General features: G+C 42.8%; 1 protein-coding gene across 3 annotated transcripts in view; it reads left to right on the forward strand.

Moving 5' to 3' along the window:
- RASGRP3 (RAS guanyl releasing protein 3) overlaps positions 1 to 22,477 on the forward strand; it is a 643,233-nt gene that overhangs the window by 503,359 nt on the left and 117,397 nt on the right. For all 3 annotated transcript variants that reach the window (XM_086926878.1, XM_086926879.1, XM_086926880.1), the window contains 2 exons: positions 10,537 to 10,652; positions 16,388 to 16,535. In XM_086926878.1, the coding sequence (XP_086783004.1) occupies positions 10,537 to 10,652; positions 16,388 to 16,535 (264 nt within the window). The remainder of the gene's footprint in view (positions 1 to 10,536; positions 10,653 to 16,387; positions 16,536 to 22,477) is intronic.

Raw genomic sequence — 22,477 nt, forward strand, 5'->3', positions numbered from 1 at the left:
ATATGTTTAATCACATTTACCCACTGAGAATGGGTAAAAACCCTTAATACATCAGCCCACAGTTTCTAGTGGGTCAGTATTGACAGTAGGTGAATTGCCAACACCTCAGGATTTAAACATTTGATGCAAGGTACAGTGACAAGTATATGTATAAAGAGTGCAATCACAAGCATCAAGGATATTGATGAAAACGTGACAACAGACTTTTGGAAAACATGGAACGCAGTGTCACTTGGAATACTCTGCAAAAAATGTTCTTTCCAAGTTCAACAAAGATTGGAGTGATATTGTTTGTATTCGCAGTGATTCAGCTACATATATGAAAAGTTGTGTGATGACACAGGTGCAGAAATGGGGTTTGAAGGGCGCATACAATGTTGTGCTTACCCAACTGCTACGTTGTATTGTCTCAATAAAATAAAAATACATTTTATCAAAAAAGAAAGCAGAGGAGCAACTGACTTCTCAACCGAAAGAGCTACGATTTATACATTACAATACATGTACGCTGTTGCCAATGAGCACACGGGTGCATTAAAACTAAGCAATACAAATTTTAGACAAGAACATGCCTCAGGAAGCATGTAAAAGAAACTGACAAAAAATCACAATGGCTGTAAGTATTAAAAACAAACAAGGAAAAATACATCACCAGACTAGCCTTATAGCTCCATGTCAAGGACTATCAGCCTAATTCATGAAGCTGAATTTGGCTCGCAAAGGGCCAGATTCTGAGAATCTGGCCCTTTGCGAGTGAGATTTTTGCATTTGGGATTCATCATCCCAAATGCAAAAATCGGTAATTGCGTTTTCGCAAATTTGCGATGGATTACATTTAAGGAATCTCTATTTGAGATTCCTTAAATGCAATTCATCATCCATTTAAAAATTGCGAAATTGCAATTTCGGGCCGCTATTTACCGCGAGGTCAAACCTCGTGGTAAATAGCGATAACTCAGAAAAATGCTTTTAAAAGCATTTTTCTGAGTTGCATGTTGCACACACACATGTCCTTTGGACATGTGTGTGCGCAACCCCTGTTCATATTGGCATTTAAGGGGTGCTACAGGGTGTCCTTTGGACACCCCTGGCACCCTTTCAATCGCTATCTTATTTGCGATTAGCTAATAGCTAATCGCAAATAAGGAATACTCCCCATTCATTCCTATGGGCCTTTTGGCCCATAGGAATGAATGGGGAGTTATTCCTTATTTGCGATTAGCAATTTGCTAATCGCAAATAAGGAATTAGTAGGAATCGCATATTTTTAGCATATTCCTACATGAATCCCGTTTTGCGAGTCCTTAATAGCGATTCGCTATGAATCGCTATTAGGGGCTCGCAAAACGGGAGTATGATGAATCAGGCTGTATACCACTTGTTGAAGACCCTTAAGAAGAGTTATAGGACCGTTCTTCAGATGAGGCCTATGAGATCGCAGGCCTTTATAAGCAATATCACCCAAGCCAGAAGGTCTAAAAGCTTTTGGTTGATTCCACCTACTGAGGATACAATGTTCTAAATTAAAAATGGGAGGAGAAATCCCATTCCTGCCATTACTGGTCTTGAGCTATTTCAATGAGTTAAATGGAGATCATAAAATGTAAATGTTGTAATTCTAAATCTAGAATGTGACCAAGCTACCTCAATGATCTGTGATTTTATAGGAAGTCAGTATTAGGTTTATCTTTAAATGCCAAGCAGTCACTAGCTCAAAGGAAAGCTGTAATGAAGATCAACAGAGGAAAGTATGTAATAGTGTTAAAAATGTTACTATTGCTGATTGTCTTGCAGCTTCAAAGATGTTGTAATTTTTTTGTTGACTACCAAGTTTTTGAATAACGATGATATCAAGGTGACACAATAGGCTGAGATTATGTGGGGAGAATAAAATGCAAGGGAAGTAAACACAGTAACTGAACAAATAGAAAATAAATCCGCCTGGTAGTGTCAAAGCAATAACTCCTTCACAGTGTGTGACGCCTGGTGAAAGGGAATATACTGTGTATAGATTGCATGTAATTCTGAGGAGCAGAGTTTAAATAGCATGTGATGATTGTGATTAGGGCATGGTCAATTTGGACTTAATACACACACCTCTTAAGTCACACACAATCCGTCCCGCATTTCCCCTCCCAGGACTCTTGCAATGAGTTTAAGCATATACTCCTTGCTTTTTTGTTGTTCTGGTCAGATACGCCAGATAAAGCTGCCGCTCTCACCCCTTTTTTTACACTTTTTACCAAGCCATTAGTAATCAGAACCAAAAGTGACTCTACCTTCTTGCTGTTCGTGTGCTGTCCGTGTGAGGAGCCAACTCACCGCCTGTTCCCGAGTAGAGGGGAAAGAAACGCTGTAACTTGCCGGACCCGCTTCGCGGGTCCCGCTGCGCCAGGAGCACCTGGGGAGAAGAGGAGAAGACCAACTGACCCCTCCCGCACCGGCAGGGCTGCGAGCAGCCTAGCAGGGACTCCGTTGACCAGGAGTCCCTGCGCGGAACACCTGTGGCCGCTCTCCCTGCCGGACACGCCCCCTGACAGCTCAAAAGCTGTCCAGTGCTTCCAGCCTGTGGAAAAACCTTCTTGCTGTTCGTGTGCTGTCCGTGTGAGGAGCCAACTCACCGCCTGTTCCCGAGTAGAGGGGAAAGAAACGCTGTAACTTGCCGGACCCGCTTCGCGGGTCCCGCTGCGCCAGGAGCACCTGGGGAGAAGAGGAGAAGACCAACTGACCCCTCCCGCACCGGCAGGGCTGCGAGTAGCCTAGCAGGGACTCCGTTGACCAGGAGTCCCTGCGCGGAACACCTGTGGCCGCTCTCCCTGACGGACACGCCCCCTGACAGCTCAAAAGCTGTCCAGTGCTTCCAGCCTGTGGGAAACCTTCTTGCTGTTCGTGTGCTGTCCGTGTGAGGAGCCAACTCACCGCCTGTTCCCGAGTAGAGGGGAAAGAAACGCTGTAACTTGCCGGACCCGCTTCGCGGGTCCCGCTGCGCCAGGAGCACCTGGGGAGAAGAGGAGAAGACCAACTGACCCCTCCCGCACCGGCAGGGCTGCGAGCAGCCTAGCAGGGACTCCGTTGACCAGAAGTCCCTGCGCGGAACACCTGTGGCCGCTCTCCCTGCCGGACACGCCCCCTGCCCTGTCAACACCCTACATAATTGGGCGGGGTTGCCGCTACGCGGGAGCGCGCGGGAGCGACCGGGGCGAAGACCGGGCAAAGAGCGGGCCGTTTGAGGCCGTTCGAGTACGGCAGAGTCCGGCCTAGGCCCACCCCCCCTGGTCGAGTGGAAAGCCATAAGGTAGGCGGTGGTTTCCATACAAATATCTCCTGCTCCTTGGTGTTGCTAATATATCCTGACATTATTGTACAACCCTGCCATCTGTATCCCCTGCAATGACGTTACGGTCAGGCAAAGAACGATCTGTGCAAATCCACACTTCCAAGGGAGTCGTATCCGGTCCCCTTGACGCTTTTATAACACGGGCTACTGGAATCCTGGAGAAGGAAATAGCAATGGTAGAGAAAAGACTCTCAATAGATCTCATCAGTGGCAAGCGATCGTCATTGGGGGCCTTAGCCAACTCCACCTCCCCTGTGCCCTCTGCCCCACATGCTGCCTTTAACTGCGTCCATACTACTTCTACGGACGTAATCGTCCATCTAGAAAGCATAGGGGCGAGCCCATCAGCTGATATTCTGAAGGAAGAAAGACACAGTATAGAAGCTTCCCAATGTAGCCAGGGGGATGATGATGACAATGACTCACTGATTAGTGGGGGGCCTGATCCAAGTCAGCTTTCGGGATATCTCCCCCTTAACCACTCTAATAACTCTAATCTTGCTGAAACCCCCAAACACCCTGTACCCAACCCTGGTCCCAACATTAAAAAGAGAAAGTTGGACTCTAGGTTATCGGGGGAGAGAGATTTAAAAATCCCTAAAGTAAATGAAGCACAGGATGACACGAGACAGGGGTCTGAGCTTCCCCCAGACCCTCTAATCCCCTCTGTATTTACCAATATGCTATGCCCTTCCCTCTCGGCCTTGGGCTCCTCAAGTACCTGCCCCATGTGCCTTAATAGCGACAAAGTTTTGTTAGCAAAAATGGAGGCCATGTTTAAAACTTTACTTCTACCTATCCTGGAGGTTCTTCATTACTTGGCATTTAATTCTTTTTTACCCACTTGTTTTAAATGCCCCTTTGTCCTTGTGTTTTGATTGATGCTTATTTTTTTTCTATTTTTGTACAGTTTTCTTTCTTCTTGCTGTTTTTGTTTAAATTTATTGAATTGGTCAAATTTCCTCTGTATTTTAATGTGTCTTTTATGATTTGATAAAAATCGAAATAAAGACTTGAAACTTGAAACCTGACTCTACTCTGGTTAGCTGCGTCCTTGATGGAGCTAAGACCAAAGTTTATGCTGACGATATTGTGCTTTATTTAGATAACGACCATACAAGAATAGAAAGGGCATTGAGTCATATTTCTGAATTTTTAATGGTTAGAGGATATAGAATTGTTAGAACTGGGGGTCTGTAGTTGGCAATGGTATACACCTTTGACCAAATGGGGACCCTTGCTTCTAAGTCAGGGAAAGGGGATTCCACTACTGGATAACCCCTGCTCACCCCCTTGGTAGCTTGGCACGAGCAGATAGGCTTATCTCAGAGGCAGTGTGTTAAGCTTTTACGAACACATACAGTAATACAGTGAAAACACTACAGATGGACACAACACAGGTTTTATAAAAATAAGTACTCTTTATATAGACAACACAAGACCACAAATGACAAAAATCCACAATACTGTACTTCAAATGGACTTAAAGATAGTAGATGTCACTTAGTTCAAGTTGAAGGTAAGTGCGACACAGTTCTCACAAAAGTACCTGGATGCGTAAGGCAAAACAAACAAAAGCCTCGCATAGTTGGAGATGCGTTGGTTCCTTGCTTCGGGGGAGACATTGTGTTGCGCCTCAATGCTTGCGCAGGCTAGGGGATGCGTCTTGCTCCTTACCAGAGAGGAGGTGATGCGTAGATTCTCGTACTGCAGCCCGTTTACGATGCAGCAAGATGGCGCCGCGATGCAACAATCCGGCGCAATGCGCTAAGATGGCATCCTTGGTACGACGATGTGAAGATGATGATTGCTCGCCAGGCGAACTCTGTAACTTTGGAGCCGCAACAAGCCCTGCGACACGCTTCTCCTGTGATGCGACGGCGACCCTTGCGGTGGCGACACGCTTCTCCGGGGATTCTTCAGATAACAGCTTTGATGAAGGCACGCTTCTCTGGTGATGCAGCGGCGACCTCTGCGGCAGCGACACAATTCTCCGGCGATGCGATGGTTACAGCTGCGACTGCGACAAGCTTCTTCTCGATGCGTTGCACTTCCAGCTCCCATCAACACGCAGGCTTCTGCAGGCAGAATTCCCAGCAAGGAAATTTAGAGGGGAGCTGGTGGTGAAGTCTTTTGTCCCTGAGACTTCAGCAGGAGGCAAGCACAAGTTCAAGCCCTTTGAGTAATATTCTGCAAGATGATGAAAGTTCTTTAAAAGTTCCTTCTCCTCTCCTTGGAACTGAAGACACCACTGTAGGCCAACCCAGCAACACAGCACACTAGCAGGGGGGCAGTACAACTCCTACAGCTTCCTTTGTTCTTCTCCTTGGCAGAGGTTTGTCGTGTTGTTCCAGAAGTGATCTAAAGTCTTAGGGTCTGGGTCCCCATATTTATACTAGCAATTCATTTGTCCTCTGAGGGCAGAGGGTCCTGTACCCAGTCCAAACCCGTTCTGTGCCGTCCTTGAGCACTTTGTGTACATGACTCCTGCTTTTCGTTGGCAGAGTGGGCCAGGGTCATCAGACACACCACAGGAGGTGGAGCCAGCATTGTGGAAGGCAGGCACAGCCCTATTCAGACCCAAGTGCTACTCCTCCCACCCATCTGCATGCAGATAGGTTTATTTAGCCTTGTGCTGACTCACCCTGTCTCCTAGAATCCCCCAGCCCCTGTCACTCACAAAACCAGACACACAATACACAAGCCAGCAGAGGCAGGCTGGATGGTTAGGCAAGAAAATACCTACTTTCTAACAGTGGTATTTTCAAACACAGAATGTTAAAACCAACTTGACTAAAAGATGTATTTCATCATTCTCAGTTCAGGCACACCAATTTCAAATTTCTATCATGTTCCCAGGGTCAGTTAGGATTATAAGATGTTATAATCAAACTGCCCATTCTGGCCTATAGGGAACAGGTAGCCTTGCAATAATGAAAAACAAAAATGGCTGTAATTCACTTTTAGGACATGCCACACACACCAGGGCATGTCCCACCTTATACTTACAATGCACCCTGCCCTTGGGCTTACCTTAGGGGTGTCTGATATGAAGAAAAGGGAAGGTTTATGGACTGGCAAGTGGGTGCACTTACCATGTCGGCATGGCAGTAGTAGACTGCACATAGGCTCTGCAATGGCAGGCCTGAGACACACATTACAAGCAGCTTCTGTGGGTGGCACAACCAGTGCTGCAAGCCCACCAGCAGCATTTGATGTACAAGCCCTGGGCACATATGGTGCACTGTACTAGGGTCTGACAAGTAAATCAAATAACCCAATCATGGAGTCACTAATCAATACATCAATTTAACATAGGGAGCACTTGCACTGTGGCACTGAATAGCAGTGGCACAGTGCCCAAAGCATCTAACCAGCAAAACAGATCAAAAGCAGAGGAGGCAATCTTTAAAAAAATGGAAGGGAGACTCATGCCAATTATACCAGGTCTAACAAGAATAAATCAAAGTAAGACTGAAGGTCTCTTATTTAAGTCTGACCCAGCTACTCTACCAAGAGCTTGAAGGCCATTGACTTGATTTTGTAGCATTAGGGCCCCATATTCAGTATGAACTAAAATGTCAAATGCATTATCATTTACCTTAGTGGGTAAAGTCAATGTGTTTAAAATGACAGCAGTATTGCTGTGTCTCTTTCTGTTACAAATGAGTTCTTGCCAAGAGGTTCTTGAGCTCTTTCAATAGTATTAAAAATATATTCAACTAGGCAGATGAATGCAATGAGATGAGGTGGAAAATGTGCTTCTTTCTTGTGAGTCATTGCTCTTTCCCACACTCAACAGTAGTAAAAAGTAGAATATTACACTCTGCACATCTGCATATGTTTAATGTGCATGGTTTAACTTTGGTCCACACAGTTAGATGTATGCAAAGGATCACACTGGCATGTAGGGTGATTAGACAGTGCCCAACATGGTTTGGCATGTCAGATTGCTGGCCACTTTATTACTGTTTGTGGGCCTGTTTTTTGGTCTGAGGGCTGGATTTTACGAATGTTTTCCTTGTTATTACCATAAACATTTCTTGCTACAAGCACAAATGCATGCAGTTTTCCACTCCTTGCAAAACACTTATATAAAAAGCCTTTACAAGTTAAAAAATACACCAATATGGAAACAAGGCATACCTTTTAACTTTCTAATTAACTTTTATTATTGTGCCCAGGCCCATTTTCCGTTCTTGTCCCAGTCCGACACTGTGCATGCTACATTGTGAGGAAAGCCAAATCAGATAGTTTTATAGGCAATTAATATAGATAGGAGCTGGTTACTCTAAACGCAGGGCTTCAGGGCACTGTATAGACATCTATGGATAAGCCAGGTCTCTCCATCTTAGACAAAATAGGGGCGTTATTTTTTTGTCCCTGGAATTAAGAGTTAATTTAGAAGTTCAAAAAAGAGATCATGTCTCACCATTATTATTAAAAATATACTTTTATTTATACCAATGCCTCATCATAATATATAAATGCATGCACAATCTCGTTTGATAACGCTAAGAAAACAAAGGTAAAGCATGTTGTTAAAAAGTGCCTGTCTATCTACACTCATACTACTAATTCATTGAACCATGTATCCAGTGCTGGGGTACATTGCACTATTGTGCATTAATTATATCAGATATAGATGATGGAACAAATATAATACTGCCCTAATTTAATATCAATCCTATTTCTTGATAACATCAACAACCTGGAGAACAATGTTTTGCCTACTGTGTTATGCTTTTTGCTTTCAGAACTAGTGTTGAGATCCTGACACAATAAAAACAATTCATACAGTTATAAAGTGAAGGTTGTGGTTTTTTATGACCTGGCTTCCTCACTTTAGTTGTGCTTCATAAATATTGTGATAGATAGGCAAGCTAGCTAAATTAGGAACACAGCCATCTACGATTAGTCAGGACATCTGCCATGGTTCTGCCATTGCTCTGGAGGAAATCATTCTATTGATAACCCTGCACTTTTTAAGGCAAGCCTGTTTATAAATGAAGGGTTGTGCTCCATTCTTGCAAGTAAGAATTTTACCATTGACAGTATGTAGATGTGCCAGGTTCATCAAAGAAGGTAATATATTTCTAGCAGATTTCTTGAAGAATTGAAAGTACAGCAGTGGTCTAGGCTCCATTGCTACAACAAAAGTATTTCCAAGGGCCTGATTTGGATCTTGGTGGACGGGTTACTCCATCACAATGTTGACGGATATCCCGTCCGCCGAACTACAAATCCCATAGGATAGAGCCCCAAGATCTCAATCAGGCCACAAGTCTAGAAGACTACAGTTTTCATATTGCCACAATATAATGGACTTTAGTGACATGTGGTGTTATTCCTGAGGCAATTATATGCGGGGCCACAGCTAGGGTAACATATGGCCTAAAGGGAGAATGCACTAAGTCGTTTCGCATGGAGAGGGGTTTTAGACAAGGTTGCATACTGGACCCATTCCTCTTCTCTTTATATACCAACGCCTTGGAGGAGGAACTAGTGGCTGGTGCAAGAGACCCAACGAAAATTAACAACAAACAGATTGTCTCCCTCCTCTACGCGGACGACGCAGTGCTGATGTCAAGAACACAACTTGGTCTTCAAAGGGCCCTTGCTACTTATATTAATTTTATGGACAGCAGAGGTCTGAAGCTTAATGGGAAGAAGACCTTTGTAATGTCCTGTGACAAGGGGAGGAATAAACAGTGTAACCTAGTAATAGAAAATGGGAAAATTGAATCTACTAAAACAATTTCTTATCTAGGTTTTCTACTAAAGGACATGGGATCGGGGAGATCGGCGATTAAAAATAGGACCCTTCTTTTTAAACGATTGACCGCGGCTATGAAACGATTCTCGCACAAAATGGGCAAAAGGCCCCCGGGGATCCTGCTAAAAATTTATCAAGCTAAATGCTTAAGTACAGTTATGTACGGGGCAGGAATCTGGGGGTTCTATTATGTTTCCCCAATTCAGGTAATAGAAAATGCTTTTTTAAGATTTATACTAGCTGTCCCTCAAAGCACGACTGTTTATTATTGTCACAGCGAACTGGGGATTTTCCACATTGCCGATCTGAATAAAATACAGCCTATGCTGCTTTGGCATAGAGTCTGGACGTCGCCACATTTGGCACTAAATAGAGAAATCTTAACAGACTCTTTGGGACTAGAACAGTCTGGAAAAATCCCCTTGTTAAACTACATAAGAAAGCTGTCTAATGATCTAGAGAGATCAGATTTTTATACTGATCCGGGTACAATGTGCACAATGACTAGAAAAGAGTTAAAGGGTTTTTGTTTAAACCACTTTGAGTCTCTAAGAATTGGGTAGGAAATTAATAAAAGTGCTGTGCTTCGACATCAACAGACCTTGATTTGTGGCTCGATACAACCATACCTAGTAGTGTATCTAGGTGGTTATGATAGATACGTCCTGACTAGATTCAGGTTTGACAGTTTTCACCGCTTAGTATCTTTCCCAACCACAAATGATTGGTCTAGACAGCTCTGTCCATGCCCGTGTGATAATCTTTCTACACAATGTACAATGCATGTGATCCTTTTTGTACATTTTATACTAACGAACGTGCTAGATGGATTATCCCTTTTTCAAAACAAGGAGCATGGAAGCAATGTCGACCGGCCTTTTTATTCTTACAATTATTGGAAAATGTGTATGTTATTGGAATCATTACCGTTTTTTTCAATGTATATTAAGAAAAAGGAGAAGTATAATTTTTTTAAAACATTTGTATAATTGTAATGATTAATGCTTTGAGGGCTCCAGCTTCGATGTATTTTATTTGTTAAAAAATGTATATATGAATGGTTTATGGTATTTGCTGCTTTTATGGTTTTATATTGTATTTAAAATCGAATAAAGCATTTTCATTCATTCAGACACTTAAGTCCAGAGTTTAATCTGTGGTCACCGAAGATGCAAACTGCAACTTTCACAAGAGGGAAAAAAAGGTCTTCCCTATGTATAGAAATCTACCTCTTTGTACTTGATTAAGTTATAAGTTACATAGTCTTAAAAATCCTAACTTACATCTAGTTGCCCAGGTATACTCATTTTTCATGAAGTGACCTTCCTTCTTTAACTTATACTTTGATAGCCTTTCTGAATATATTGGCTAGAACCTTCATTACCCAGGGAGATACAACTCACATTTCTTTCTGTTCTCGCAGTCTGTTTTTAGGAACTACGACCATGACCACGATGGTTACATCTCTCAAGAAGACTTTGAAAGTATTGCGGCTAACTTTCCTTTCTTGGATTCCTTCTGTGTTCTGGATATGGACCAGTAAGTTAACCAAACTATTAGACATTTAATATATGTGACTAAAAAACATATTACCCCTATTCACCATATTTCCCCACTGCTCTGCATTCTTTGGTCTTTCATGTAAATGGTGAAATATATGGAGTTTTAAAGTAAATGGAGTGCTGAGTTGCTTTGACTTACATCAGTGCATCTGCTTCCCACTGGCTTGAACATGTTTGTTAATTTGTGATTACTTAACAACAATCTCCATCCTGTTGATTCTCTAATCTTCGTCCCACTGTTTATAATGTTAGCAACTCGTGAGACGGGTCCACCATTGCCTCAGTGGAAGCAAATGACAACATCTAAGCTCCTCCCTCTAAGTGGCAGTGAGTGTAATGTGTCCTTCCTGGTTAGAAAAATCACAGGGGTTGATTCAGAAGAATGTTCTAAGAAGAAACATGGGTGACTTGGAAAGTCTGGGATTAGAAATAGAATATCGGGGAATGAACATTACAGATGGAGACATCACTTCATGACCTTGTTCCTTGTTATTATTGTTACTAATGTGAGGGTAAACCAAAACAGTGTATTTTCGCTTCCCCCTGGACCAAAACAAAACCATGCCAAATCAGGAGCTGCATGCTACACACAGGTATCTTCATTTACCAATAGTATGTGATCAGGCATGTAGCACCAAAGAAAGTACATTTTAACCCACACTCACTGATTCTGGATCCTCCATGGCAAGAATGTAATAGGAAATAAAGATAGAGGAATAATTTCTTGTTCACCAGAATCCTCGACAGAGGTACTCTTTGTACTTGCTGGAGATATTATATAATTTTTTATTTGGGGTGTTAGGTAGGGCTACTAACCACCTTATTGTGTGTTCACTCCTGTATGTGCCTTTAGGTAACGACACATACAGGAGTGGATGTTTTCAAACTAGAATCATTTCAGAAAGTCATCCAACATGGAAGTAGAGGTTTGGTAGGTATCTACTATCAATTGGTAGGTATCTACTATCAAATATGTCCTCAAAATAATGGCGGACTCTTGTGAAGAGTGAAAGTCCTGAAATCCACAATAAGGAGGAATAGCAGGTCCAAGGCATCTGACAGGTTAAAAATTCGGAATTAAACTTTAAAGAGGGTAATTTACATGGTTAATCAAACGTCCATGTGAAGAAGTGGATCTTTAAGGATCTTTTGAATCTGAGATGGTCATATTCCAGTCTGAGTTATGACAGTAGAGAATTTTACAGGAATGGTAGGAAGGGTTTAACAACTGTAGCACTCGTACATAAGGGGTAAATTTGTTAATACACCTGATTGGAGGATCAGAGACTTCTCGGCAGATAGCAGCAGTGCTTTAAATGGGCCGGTACTCACCGGTACTGAGTACCGGCTCTTCTTAGATTTATCACTCTGAGTACCGGCACTTCTCTACTGCCGAGGATAGTACCGGTACTCATGAAACGCTGGTGCTGGCAGCCTTTCTTTGATAGCCAAGGCACTTCTGCAGACCTGAGCCGAGCCCAGCTGAATAATTCACTGTGGGCTTATTTGCATACCGTCCGGGTGTTCACCATCATGCTGGGTTGCAAACACAGACATCGAGGTAGCCCGGTGACAGACTAATTAAAAAAGCTGTGGGAGGTAACCAAGTTCAAATGGCTTTAATCCCACCTGATTCTTTTGTTAAGTGTCTGCTTATGTCTGTTTGCTTGCCTGTGATTGTTTTTGTGTGAGAGAAAAACGAGAGAAAGGGGGAGAGAATAGAGACACTCTTGGAAGTTATATTAAAGGAAATGTGTGGAATGCTTTGTGTGTGCATTTCTACTTGTTTCTTTCTGTGTCACTCGAGAATATATAGAATTGTGCCAAGCAACAGCAATCAACAGTATTGATGTTGCACATATTACAAAACAAGGAAATGTTAATATATAGGCGCGTTTGGCTTTCGTTTTGTGTAATGAGTAAATATACCTGCTTTGTTTATTTAAAGACATTTCTCATGTGTTTTGGTATGTGCTGCAAGTAGTATCAAAGTCAATAAGTGTTGGCATGTCATGTCCTAAGCCCCGCCCCAGGCCCAGCCCACTAACCACATTTTAAATGAGTACCTGCACTATTTTAGCCCCATTTAAGGCACTGGCTAGCAGGGGTCAAATAATTTAGCAAAATATTATGAATAGTGGCCATGTTGTGATCTGTGCATGAGGCAGAGTGTTTTGAAGCTATTGGAGGGCTTTCGTGCTGGTGTGATGCAATTGCGTAGTTTTAGCCCCAAACAACAGCAGGTAACATAATTATCGACTCTCAAGAGTTTGTAGAGTGATATACTGGGGAGAACTGTGCATAGGCTATTGTAAAAGGCCACTAGGAACATGATTGTTCTAATAGTACATGCATTTTGTAGGAGCAGTGGAGAATCATCAGAACACATTTTAGCCAATTGGCAGAATGCTGATTTGGAAGCCACCTTTATTTGAGAAGTAAAAGATAGACCAGAGTCAAAAAGCGTTCCCAATTTTCGCACTTGTTAAATTGGGTCGGGGTGTCCAGTTCCTCGGGCCAGGGTAGATGTCAGGGAACAGGATTAACAGGGTCAAGAAGCAAGATTTAAAATGTGTTGACGTTTATGTAATGCTATTGTTTAGTGTTAAGAGATGCACTAGTGAAAGGGAATGGGGCAAAATATAAAAATAATGTTAGCTTTCAAGACAGAGGTGGAGGTGCATACAGGTGATATACTAGTAAAAATTCATATTTATATCATCACCCTTTAAGGGTTTCAAGGTGCTAGGGGCTGTTAGGAGAGTGAGCTATTATCCAGAGTCACATGGCGCTGTGCTGAGCTGCCCCCGGGGCAAGGGACCGAACCGTGAGCCACATGCTATGAAGTCATCCACTCTGCCAACTGCCCCACACCTCCCCCTCTTTGAAGGAGTTGAATTTGTCAACATGTCATATCTGGTTGTGTGGGAGCCATAGATGTCAAGTTTTGACTCATGCAAGCACCAAGCCCTACCCGAACAGACATACTTCTGAATCTTACAGCAAGTGACCTGGTGAATTCTGGTCCACTCAGTTCTCCTGCTTCTTGATGGGTTCTACCATCCATTGGATTCTGCCACCCAACTGCCACAGTATTGAAAGGATAGTACTTGTAGGGAGTCACTCTATTTGTTCAAGAATCCACCAGAAGGATTATTGAGAATCATTGATTTGTTTGGGCTATGCAGTTCAGCTGTTGGGGATTGCTTTTCTCTTCTCTCAGATCATTAAGACAATCTATCAGGCTTAGGACCTTGGATTTGTTTCAGGATCCCTTTTATTTGACATTTAATATCTTCAGATGGGAATGCCAAACATTGATTGACTTACCTGGTCCATTATGATTACACCAGGTAATGTGAGTTATTGTACAGTGTAATTACAAGAGCTATTCTGTCAACTTTGGGGCTGCAGGATGTGGTCTTAAGAGTTTCACGGGAACCATCAGTCGATGACTGCTCCAGCATCTACCCTAGCAAAATTGCTATCTGCCACCTTCTCCAACTTATGCTATGTGATTTTTTGAAAGGGCAACATATCAACCTTTACTTTAAAAAAACAAGCACATGACTCCAACCTTGTACTGCACTGTTATTTTTAAACAGAAACAAACTGATCCTTATGAAGAAATGAGCTACCTACGCCTTGACCAATCTTTCATTTTGGACTGCCACTATTCAGTGTCTAACCTTAGCTATGCCTTTAAAAGTGGCAACGTAGATGCAACTAAGGTGCTTTGTTCAAAGAAATGCTTATGACCGATTCCTTTGAAACTGAACATTAGCTATCATACTCATATAGGATGTCATTAAAATCACACAGAGGCATCCTAGTGAGGACCTTCAATTATCAAACAGCGTTAAATTTCTAGTATCACATTTCTCTGTAGTATAAACGGTCTGGATGTGAGATTTTTGCGGGTTTTTCCTAAAAAGGACAAAGATCCTCCCCGTCGGAGTGGCGGAACACAGGTCCCTGCAGCCCCCACAGTGTGGGGGCCCCCAGCTGCAGGTGGCCCTCTCAGCACAGTACTCTGGCCTGAGAGCTCCTGATTAAATCCAGATAAGGGGCCCCTCCATGTACCTTGCAGAGGGGCTCTTCAAGTTTCGTTACACCACTGCCCCGTGGAGGTGGTATACTCTTTGGCACGCATGTTATTCCCCATTGCCTTCACATTGGCTATTCTAATGTGAGTATCCATATTCCTGCTTTTTTATTCCTAAATTAAAGGCTGCAGACTATCCGCCATCCTAGCTGATTTTCTTTGGTTCTGAGGGTGCAAATGTACCCTATTCTTTGAATTATTATCCGGAAACAATAGTTTTAGAAGACATTTTTAGTTCACCTAAATTAAATGTAGATGCACAAAACAATGTGAGTTGCCTAGTGCTTAATTTGAACCGGTGGTTTCTGGTGCTCGACACTGCCACTTAATTGTTAACATCAGTACTTATGACAGCTGCCACATGGGGACGCTGTTTTTGCAATTTAAAAATGATCAGCGCAACAGTTGTTTTTTTAATTCATTATACATTTAAAACAGCTAATACCTGCCACCGAAGCTATTCTTATAGCTTTGGGGGCCTCAAACAGTCTGAAGTGTCACACTTGTAGTCGTGTGATGGTTAGTAGTTGTGTAGGTATTGTCACTGGCCGCGCTGGGAGCGGCAATGGGAGGTGCAAATTGCTAAAGCCTCCTGAGGACTGCCCTGGCACTTACTTTATTTTATAAATTAAACTGGAGTTAACTCTTTGTTTTAGGCAACCAATAGAGTCATTCTTCGGAGCACTACTATAAAACCAATAGCTTTTAACTTCACCACGTCTTTGTGAGAGGAGTGGTTCAGTGGTGGAGAGGTGTGGGGCAGCTGACTTCTGAGTATAGGGTTCACTGTTCGATCCCCAGCTCCGCTCGGCACCATGAGACTCTGGGCAATAGCTCACTTTCCATGACCGCTCTCAGCGATTTGACACCTGTAAGGGTGAGTAGTTTGTGCTATATAGACTTTATGATCAGCTTGGACATTTTCAGACGGAGGTTTTATTTCTGCCAAACAAGCTGCATGAGAACCAGACCAGGAATCCATTTTAACTTCAAGGACACCCCAGCTCAAATGAAAAGTTGCAGTGACTACAAAACTTTCCTAGGACGTTTGGGACTTTCGAGAAATGTATGTCTTTATTTGTCAAAGTCCCATTTAATGTTACACTGCCGTTAAACTGTCACATAATAGTGCCTAAAATATGCGGTGAATTCATTTGCCTGCGTTTGGTGAGTAGTATATAAAAAGAAGGTCGCAGGGCATGCTTGGGGAGTTTTTCGATTTCAATAAAAGACTTGAACAGTTTGAATGGCGCCTGAAAAGCAATGACCGACCACTCCCGAATCCGTGAGTGGTCATAACTTCTGATGCCGTAGGACATGTCAGTCAATGTGGATGCTTTTGTGAGACATTTTAGGAACAAGTCATGCTTTTTGGAGAACACATAAAAATGAAGAATAGAATGCCAAACATCCACCAGCGTGTCATCATGAGGTTATCAGGAGACAGTCGCACATGCTGCCAGACAGGATGCTCGGCAGCCTAGCACAGAGGCCTCCTGTTCATTAACTGTGCTAGCCACATGTAGACGCGTCCGATGCGCTCATTGTCAATGATGTCATTTTTTTAACCTCCAACTCCACACTCTGTTACTGCCTTCTTTCAACAGGGATGGCCGTATCAGCAAAGATGAAATGATGGCTTACTTCCTGAGAGCGAAAACTCAACTACAGTGCAAAATGGGACCCGGCTTCCTCCATAACTTTCAAGAGATGACCTACCTGAAGCCAACTTTCTGCGAGCACTGTGCTGGATTCGTAAGTCTGAACGCCATGCTCGTCGTAACTAGGGGGCATACACACCCACATCGTAATGGAGTGGGTGTTAATATACTCTAGTCTACACACGCCTTTATACTGAGGTAGATTATACAGCGTCCCAAAGCAAACATAACTGTGCTTTTAGGTTTTTGATGCACTCCCTCGAAAGTAGTTAAACACACTATGGGGACGGTCCCATAGTGCGGTGGCCCTTATACAAATGGGGGCAGATTTACGAGCCCCTTGCGCCACTTTTGTGTCGCCGTTGCGTCACTTCTGTGATGCAGCAGCGGCATAAACCATGCGTCACGAGGCGCCCTATTTACAACGTGACGCATCTAGGGAGATGTGTCACATTGTAAAGCCCTGCTCCACATGAAACCTGCATCAGGTTTCACGTGGGCGTTCCAGTGCAGAGGAGGGGGGCGTTCTGGCGCAGTAAAGCCTCGGAAAAGTGCCTGAGTGAAATCTACAAGATTCCACTCAGTCACTTTAACGACGCCGCTGCGTCAAAACCCTGCGCCTGCTTGAAGTAGGCCTAAGGCGTGACGCACCAGGTTGTGTATGGGCAGGCCACAAACATTGCTGAAGTTGCGTGGTGCTAGCGAAACGACTCCAGCAATGTGCCAGCCTTCCGACGGGAGATGCGTCACGCATCTGTTTATCCTTGTGCCATGATGCACCGCATTGTAAATGTGGCGCATCTTTGGTGGCGCAAGGATAAACTTGCATGACGCATCTAATCTGGTGCATATCTGCTGATTTGCAGGGATGCGCCAGTCGTCATAAATCTGCCCCAAGGTGTTTGTCTAGCTTTGTCAGAGTTTTATCACCTGCGCTTCTAAGGCCTGGAATGATCTTCCTTTCCATCTAAAGAACTCAACAGATCTCCTCTCCTTCAGAAAGTGGCTGAAAGCATGGCTGTTTACCCAGTAACACCTTCCAATCTTGATAACCAGCCGGTAGTGCATAGCACCAGGACACCTTAGGATAACCGTTGCGCTCTAAAAGTTCAATTAACATAACATAGCATTTCCTCAAGGAAACCTGTCAATTAAGGGTGGGTGTGGCAAAAACAAACTTTATTAGCACCTTATGCCTTGAGATACACGTTTCGGCAGTAATTGCCTTTATTAATCTAACACGTTTGATTGCAGTCCATGCATGTAAAAATCATTTCTGTAAAAATAAGGACGACACCCATTGTAATTTTCAAACTCCACGCTGGCGTCCTGGTAAACGAAATCCCCAGCTGGGCAATGAGTGCAGTCAGTGTTCAAATAGTGTATAAAACAAACACGCTGGCAGTTCTTTTTTTTCCCCAAGGGTTGCCACTCACCCTTCACTTCCCTGCTTCTCGCAGAGCCCTGCTCTGTAGTCCTGAAAAATGCAGGCAGGCGAAGTAAGGCTTCACTCCAAGGTGCCTGCCGATCACGCTTGTGAGGTTGTAGACCTCTTGACGCCGCGGCGAGCACCTCGTGCCTGTCTTACACGCCTGCCACAGATACAGGTACGGGGGCTAGATGGTTGCTACTAGGCTTCTTTCTTCCGGGGCTGTCTGCCTTCCAGCTCCAAATCGCAGGTGGTGCTCATGAATGACGCTACAGCTACGCGCCCTTATATCCACCAATGCTCCTTTTCATTTCTTCAAGGAAACCTGTCACTCAAGGTGGGTGTGACAAAAACAAACTTTATTAGCACCTTAAGCCTTCAGAGACGCGTTTCGGCAGTAATTGCCTTTATCAATCCAACGTGTTTGGTTATATACCATGCATGTAAAAATCATTTCTGTAAAAATGAGGACGACATCCATTCTCATTTTCAAACTCCACCCTAGCGTCCTGGTAAACGAAATCCCCAGCTGAGCAATGAGTGCAGCCAGTGTTCAAATAGTGCATAAAACAAACACGCTAGCAGTTCTTTAAAAAACAGTACTTTGGGTCTCATCTTGTTCTATTTTTTTTTCCTTCAAGGGTTGCCACTCACCCTCCACTTCCCTGTTTATCAGTCTTTACTGAGTAGTTATAGTTAGGACCATGTTTCTATAGGAAACTGATTTTTTGGTTTGCTAATAACTTTGTCGCCATTTGATGAATCTTTGCGAAAATTTCCAGAAATACAGTTTCGGGGTTATCCAACAAGTAGGCTCTGAGAAAAAGAAGGGAGTCCCAAAACCTGTTTTCTCCATGCATTTGTTGTACAGGAAACTTGAGCAGTGATACCACAAAAACGGTAGAACATAATTACACATAATTCGCTAGAAAGCTAGATCTTGATCCAGAAAGTGTGCTTTTTGCGATTTGGTGTAAATCTGTTCTGTAGTCTTTGTCAAATTTAGGTTTAAATATGTATGTATACAATAAACAGAATTGATCTACAAAAATGTATGTATGATATGGGGACACAGATCCTCCGCTGATCTAACAGATCAACAGATAAGATCTGACTGCCTGCCACCACATCAACATAGGTGTGCCGACAGCCATTTTAGGACTTGGGGAATCAGTGCCCGGTCCTCTAAAAAGGTTACAAAAAACATATAGTGGAGCAATGTAATAATAGTCAGAATCTCTAGGCCTGTTGGAGGTGGCCCTAGAAAGGACTGTGGATCCATGATCCCATGCAAAAAAAGGACTCCTGCCTTTTTCAGTTTTATCCCCCCTTGGGAGGGCTAGGGCCAGGGGGTTGATTTTCAAAAACTTTTTAAAGGGAGGTGTGTAAGCAACCATCCTCTCCAAGCCATTACGAGGCTGTGGGGACCCTATCCCCATGTGACACCTAACCTTTTCATGGAGGGGGGCATGCACCATGGGCACTTAGTCCCACTCGGGACATTAACAACAACTGGAGACCCTAGGACTGCGAAGGAAGACCCATGGCCCTCGAAACCTCTGCTTGGTCCCATGCCTGTGCTCATCTGATGTGTGGCAGGAGCCGGCTGCATTTTTTTGCTACCACCTGGTGGGAGCAACTTTTGTTTCTGCTCCTGCTGGAGAGGAGCAATCTGTGTTTCCTGCATGCAGAGTGCAAACAGGGAGCTGAAGATTACCAATGGGCCCGAGGGATTGGAGCTCCTAGAGCCATTGGACAGCTCTGGGAGTGGGCCCCAATGCTCTCGCTCCATAAAATGGGGAATGGAGTTCCTGGGCCCACTATATGCCTGTGGAGGGGGACCTGGGAATGGAGTTCCTGCGCCAATTATGGTCCTCTGGGAGGACCCAATGCCCCTCCAAACAAAATCAAATTTGTCCCCAAGGATGGGGGTCCCCAGGTCCCTTTGGTGCCTTCAGGAGAGATGGCCGATGCCCCACTCCCCTAAACAAAAATCCTAGGTCCCTGGGATGGTGCCCCTCTGATCCATTAGGGTTCGGGGGCACCCCTCTTCCAAAATGAAATATACATCAGCCCGGGGATGTGGTCATTGGAGCCTCGAAAAAGCTTGGGAACGTGTGGCCGCATACCCTGCCCCCAATTAAAACAGGAAATTGGGCCCTCTGGCATGGGGTCCCTGGGGACATGAAATGGCTTGGTGAGGGAAATTTAACTCCACCCTCCCCAAATAAAAAACAAATAAAGCATCAAATGTTAAATGTGCAAAGTAGCCGCTCTGTTCACACCCACTGCTTCAGCTGGGAAGTGCCCCATAATGCCCTGCAAGAGTTTTATTTTTAAAATATTTGTTATGCTCCTGGTGCCCCTAGAAGTTTTTTTTAAATGTTGTGGTGGATGCTGAGAGCACAGCAGCCCCCCTAACAATATAAAAAATGTGGTAAGTCTCTTAAGTCATTGTCACCATGACCCCAGGAGAGCTTACCATTATTTTTAAAGCTGTCTGAACTAGAGCTGTATGCTCTACTCCGAGCTGGAGCTGTATGCTCTACAACTGGAGTGGAGGGACCCTTTGAGTTTTGTTCGATGGAGAAAAAATATGTTTAAAAGATTCAAAGACATGATAATGTATTTTCAAAAAAGCTTTGTTGTACATATTTAGAGACAATCACTATTATTAAACATAGCAAATGTGTAACATATAAATTTGATTATTGTTATTAGTTACTTTTCGACAAAACCAATATGTCTGCTTTACATATGTTGATTCTACTGACCTCTTAATAAAGCCAATAGGCCTGCTTTTTATATTTTTGTGTTTTGACACTTCTGGCAAAGCTAGTGGCTCTGCCTTACTTAAAATGACACCATTTATATTGTGACATGACATATTCATCCATGCACAGTGGTGGGGCTTGAGCACCTAACCAAACGCCACGCACGGCCAAGGACATCTTAATGTATGTTAAAGAAACATGGAAATTCACTGAAAAACCCAAATGTTAAAGTGATGGTATAGTTATTAGGAATTATATTAATATCTCACTGTATATTAAAATAATATTTGAAATTCACTTGGAAAAACATATTTGAAAGGGAGATTATAGTTGGGTGAAAATGTCAGTTAAAACATACATTTTAAAGTAGCCAAATTCCCCAGAGATTGTTATCCCAAGTAACTATAAATCGTGCACTAAAATAATTAAAGATCGCACCCTCGCCATGCATTAATTATTTCACCTATTACATCACTCACAACATGTTCTGTGACAACATCAGTGCCACATTTGAAATGACACAATTGATCATATATATATATATATATATATATATATATATATATATATATATATATATATATATGTATATATATATATATATATATATGTATAGTGTTGCCTCTGAAGAGAGGGGGTAACCGGGACGCAAAATTGCGCCTCCTGGAAACCAGATTCATTCTTGAATTCAACACCAAGAGCCCGGGGGGTCTTAATAACAGCGAGGACCTTTACACATGCCTCTAGTTGTGTACAACATATTTCCTCAAAACATACTCTGGATGTAAATAGTGAGTCCCCCCTATACTGATTCTCTACGTGCTTTTTTCTGACTCTGCTGCCTACAGTTAACTGTAGCATGTTTTTAATCACTAGTATAAACACTAAATTCACTTTATAAACATTTCTTTGCTCTGCAGTAACTAAAAGAGGTTGTTTTAAAGAGTGCATATTTTTATTTGGATCACTTTGTAGAAATTGCTTTATACATGCCCACTTGGGCACAATATCTTTCTGTAAGTGAAGGCGAGAGCAGTCATTAATGATAAATGAGGGTTCCTAAGATTATATGTGTTATATATACTGAATGACCTTTGTGTATATATATGAAGTATAATCATTGAGTTTACTAATTATGGTTTATCATTTCTTAACCATGTGTATATATATGAAATATGACTTACTTATAGTTTAATTGAGATATATATTTTTGTACCCATTTATATATGTATATAGAATGAGATCTAGTTATTTATATATTTATATAAGACATTACAGTGATTATACTCGACCATTGCGTTTTTGTACATTGGAACCCTTTGGGCACTATGCCCTTTATCCAGACTGAAATGAATGAAGTATGTCTTCACTATTTATGATTCTGTGAAAAAAACGAAAAAAACGAAAAAAATGCAATTTGCACAGGTGTATCTAATCATGTACTTGCACTTTAAAACCCTCGTTTGTGTTCATGACACCTTATGTGAGCAAGCCTCTTTCGAGGTGAAACGCGTCATGGCGATGTTGCAGGCTTTAATTTCGGCACTGAATAAATCACTCTAAGAAACTGCACTTACCTTGTGGTCTCGCTTCCTTCGTTGTTCTGCAGAAGGCGGAGTATACTGCGACCTTTGGACATATATATATATATATATATATATATATATATATATATATATACATATACATATATATAGTGGTGGTGCCGCACTGTAGTTATATTTAGGGTTACCCAGAGATATGAATTCCTCCAATTTAAGCCCCATAGTAACTTTGAACCTGTTTGACAATCTCCACGAAACTTTGCAGGGCTATTGCGCCAATTACATTGGT

The sequence above is a fragment of the Lissotriton vulgaris genome, chromosome 6 (assembly GCF_964263255.1).
Source record: "Lissotriton vulgaris chromosome 6, aLisVul1.2, whole genome shotgun sequence".
Lineage (NCBI taxonomy): Eukaryota > Metazoa > Chordata > Amphibia > Caudata > Salamandridae > Lissotriton > Lissotriton vulgaris.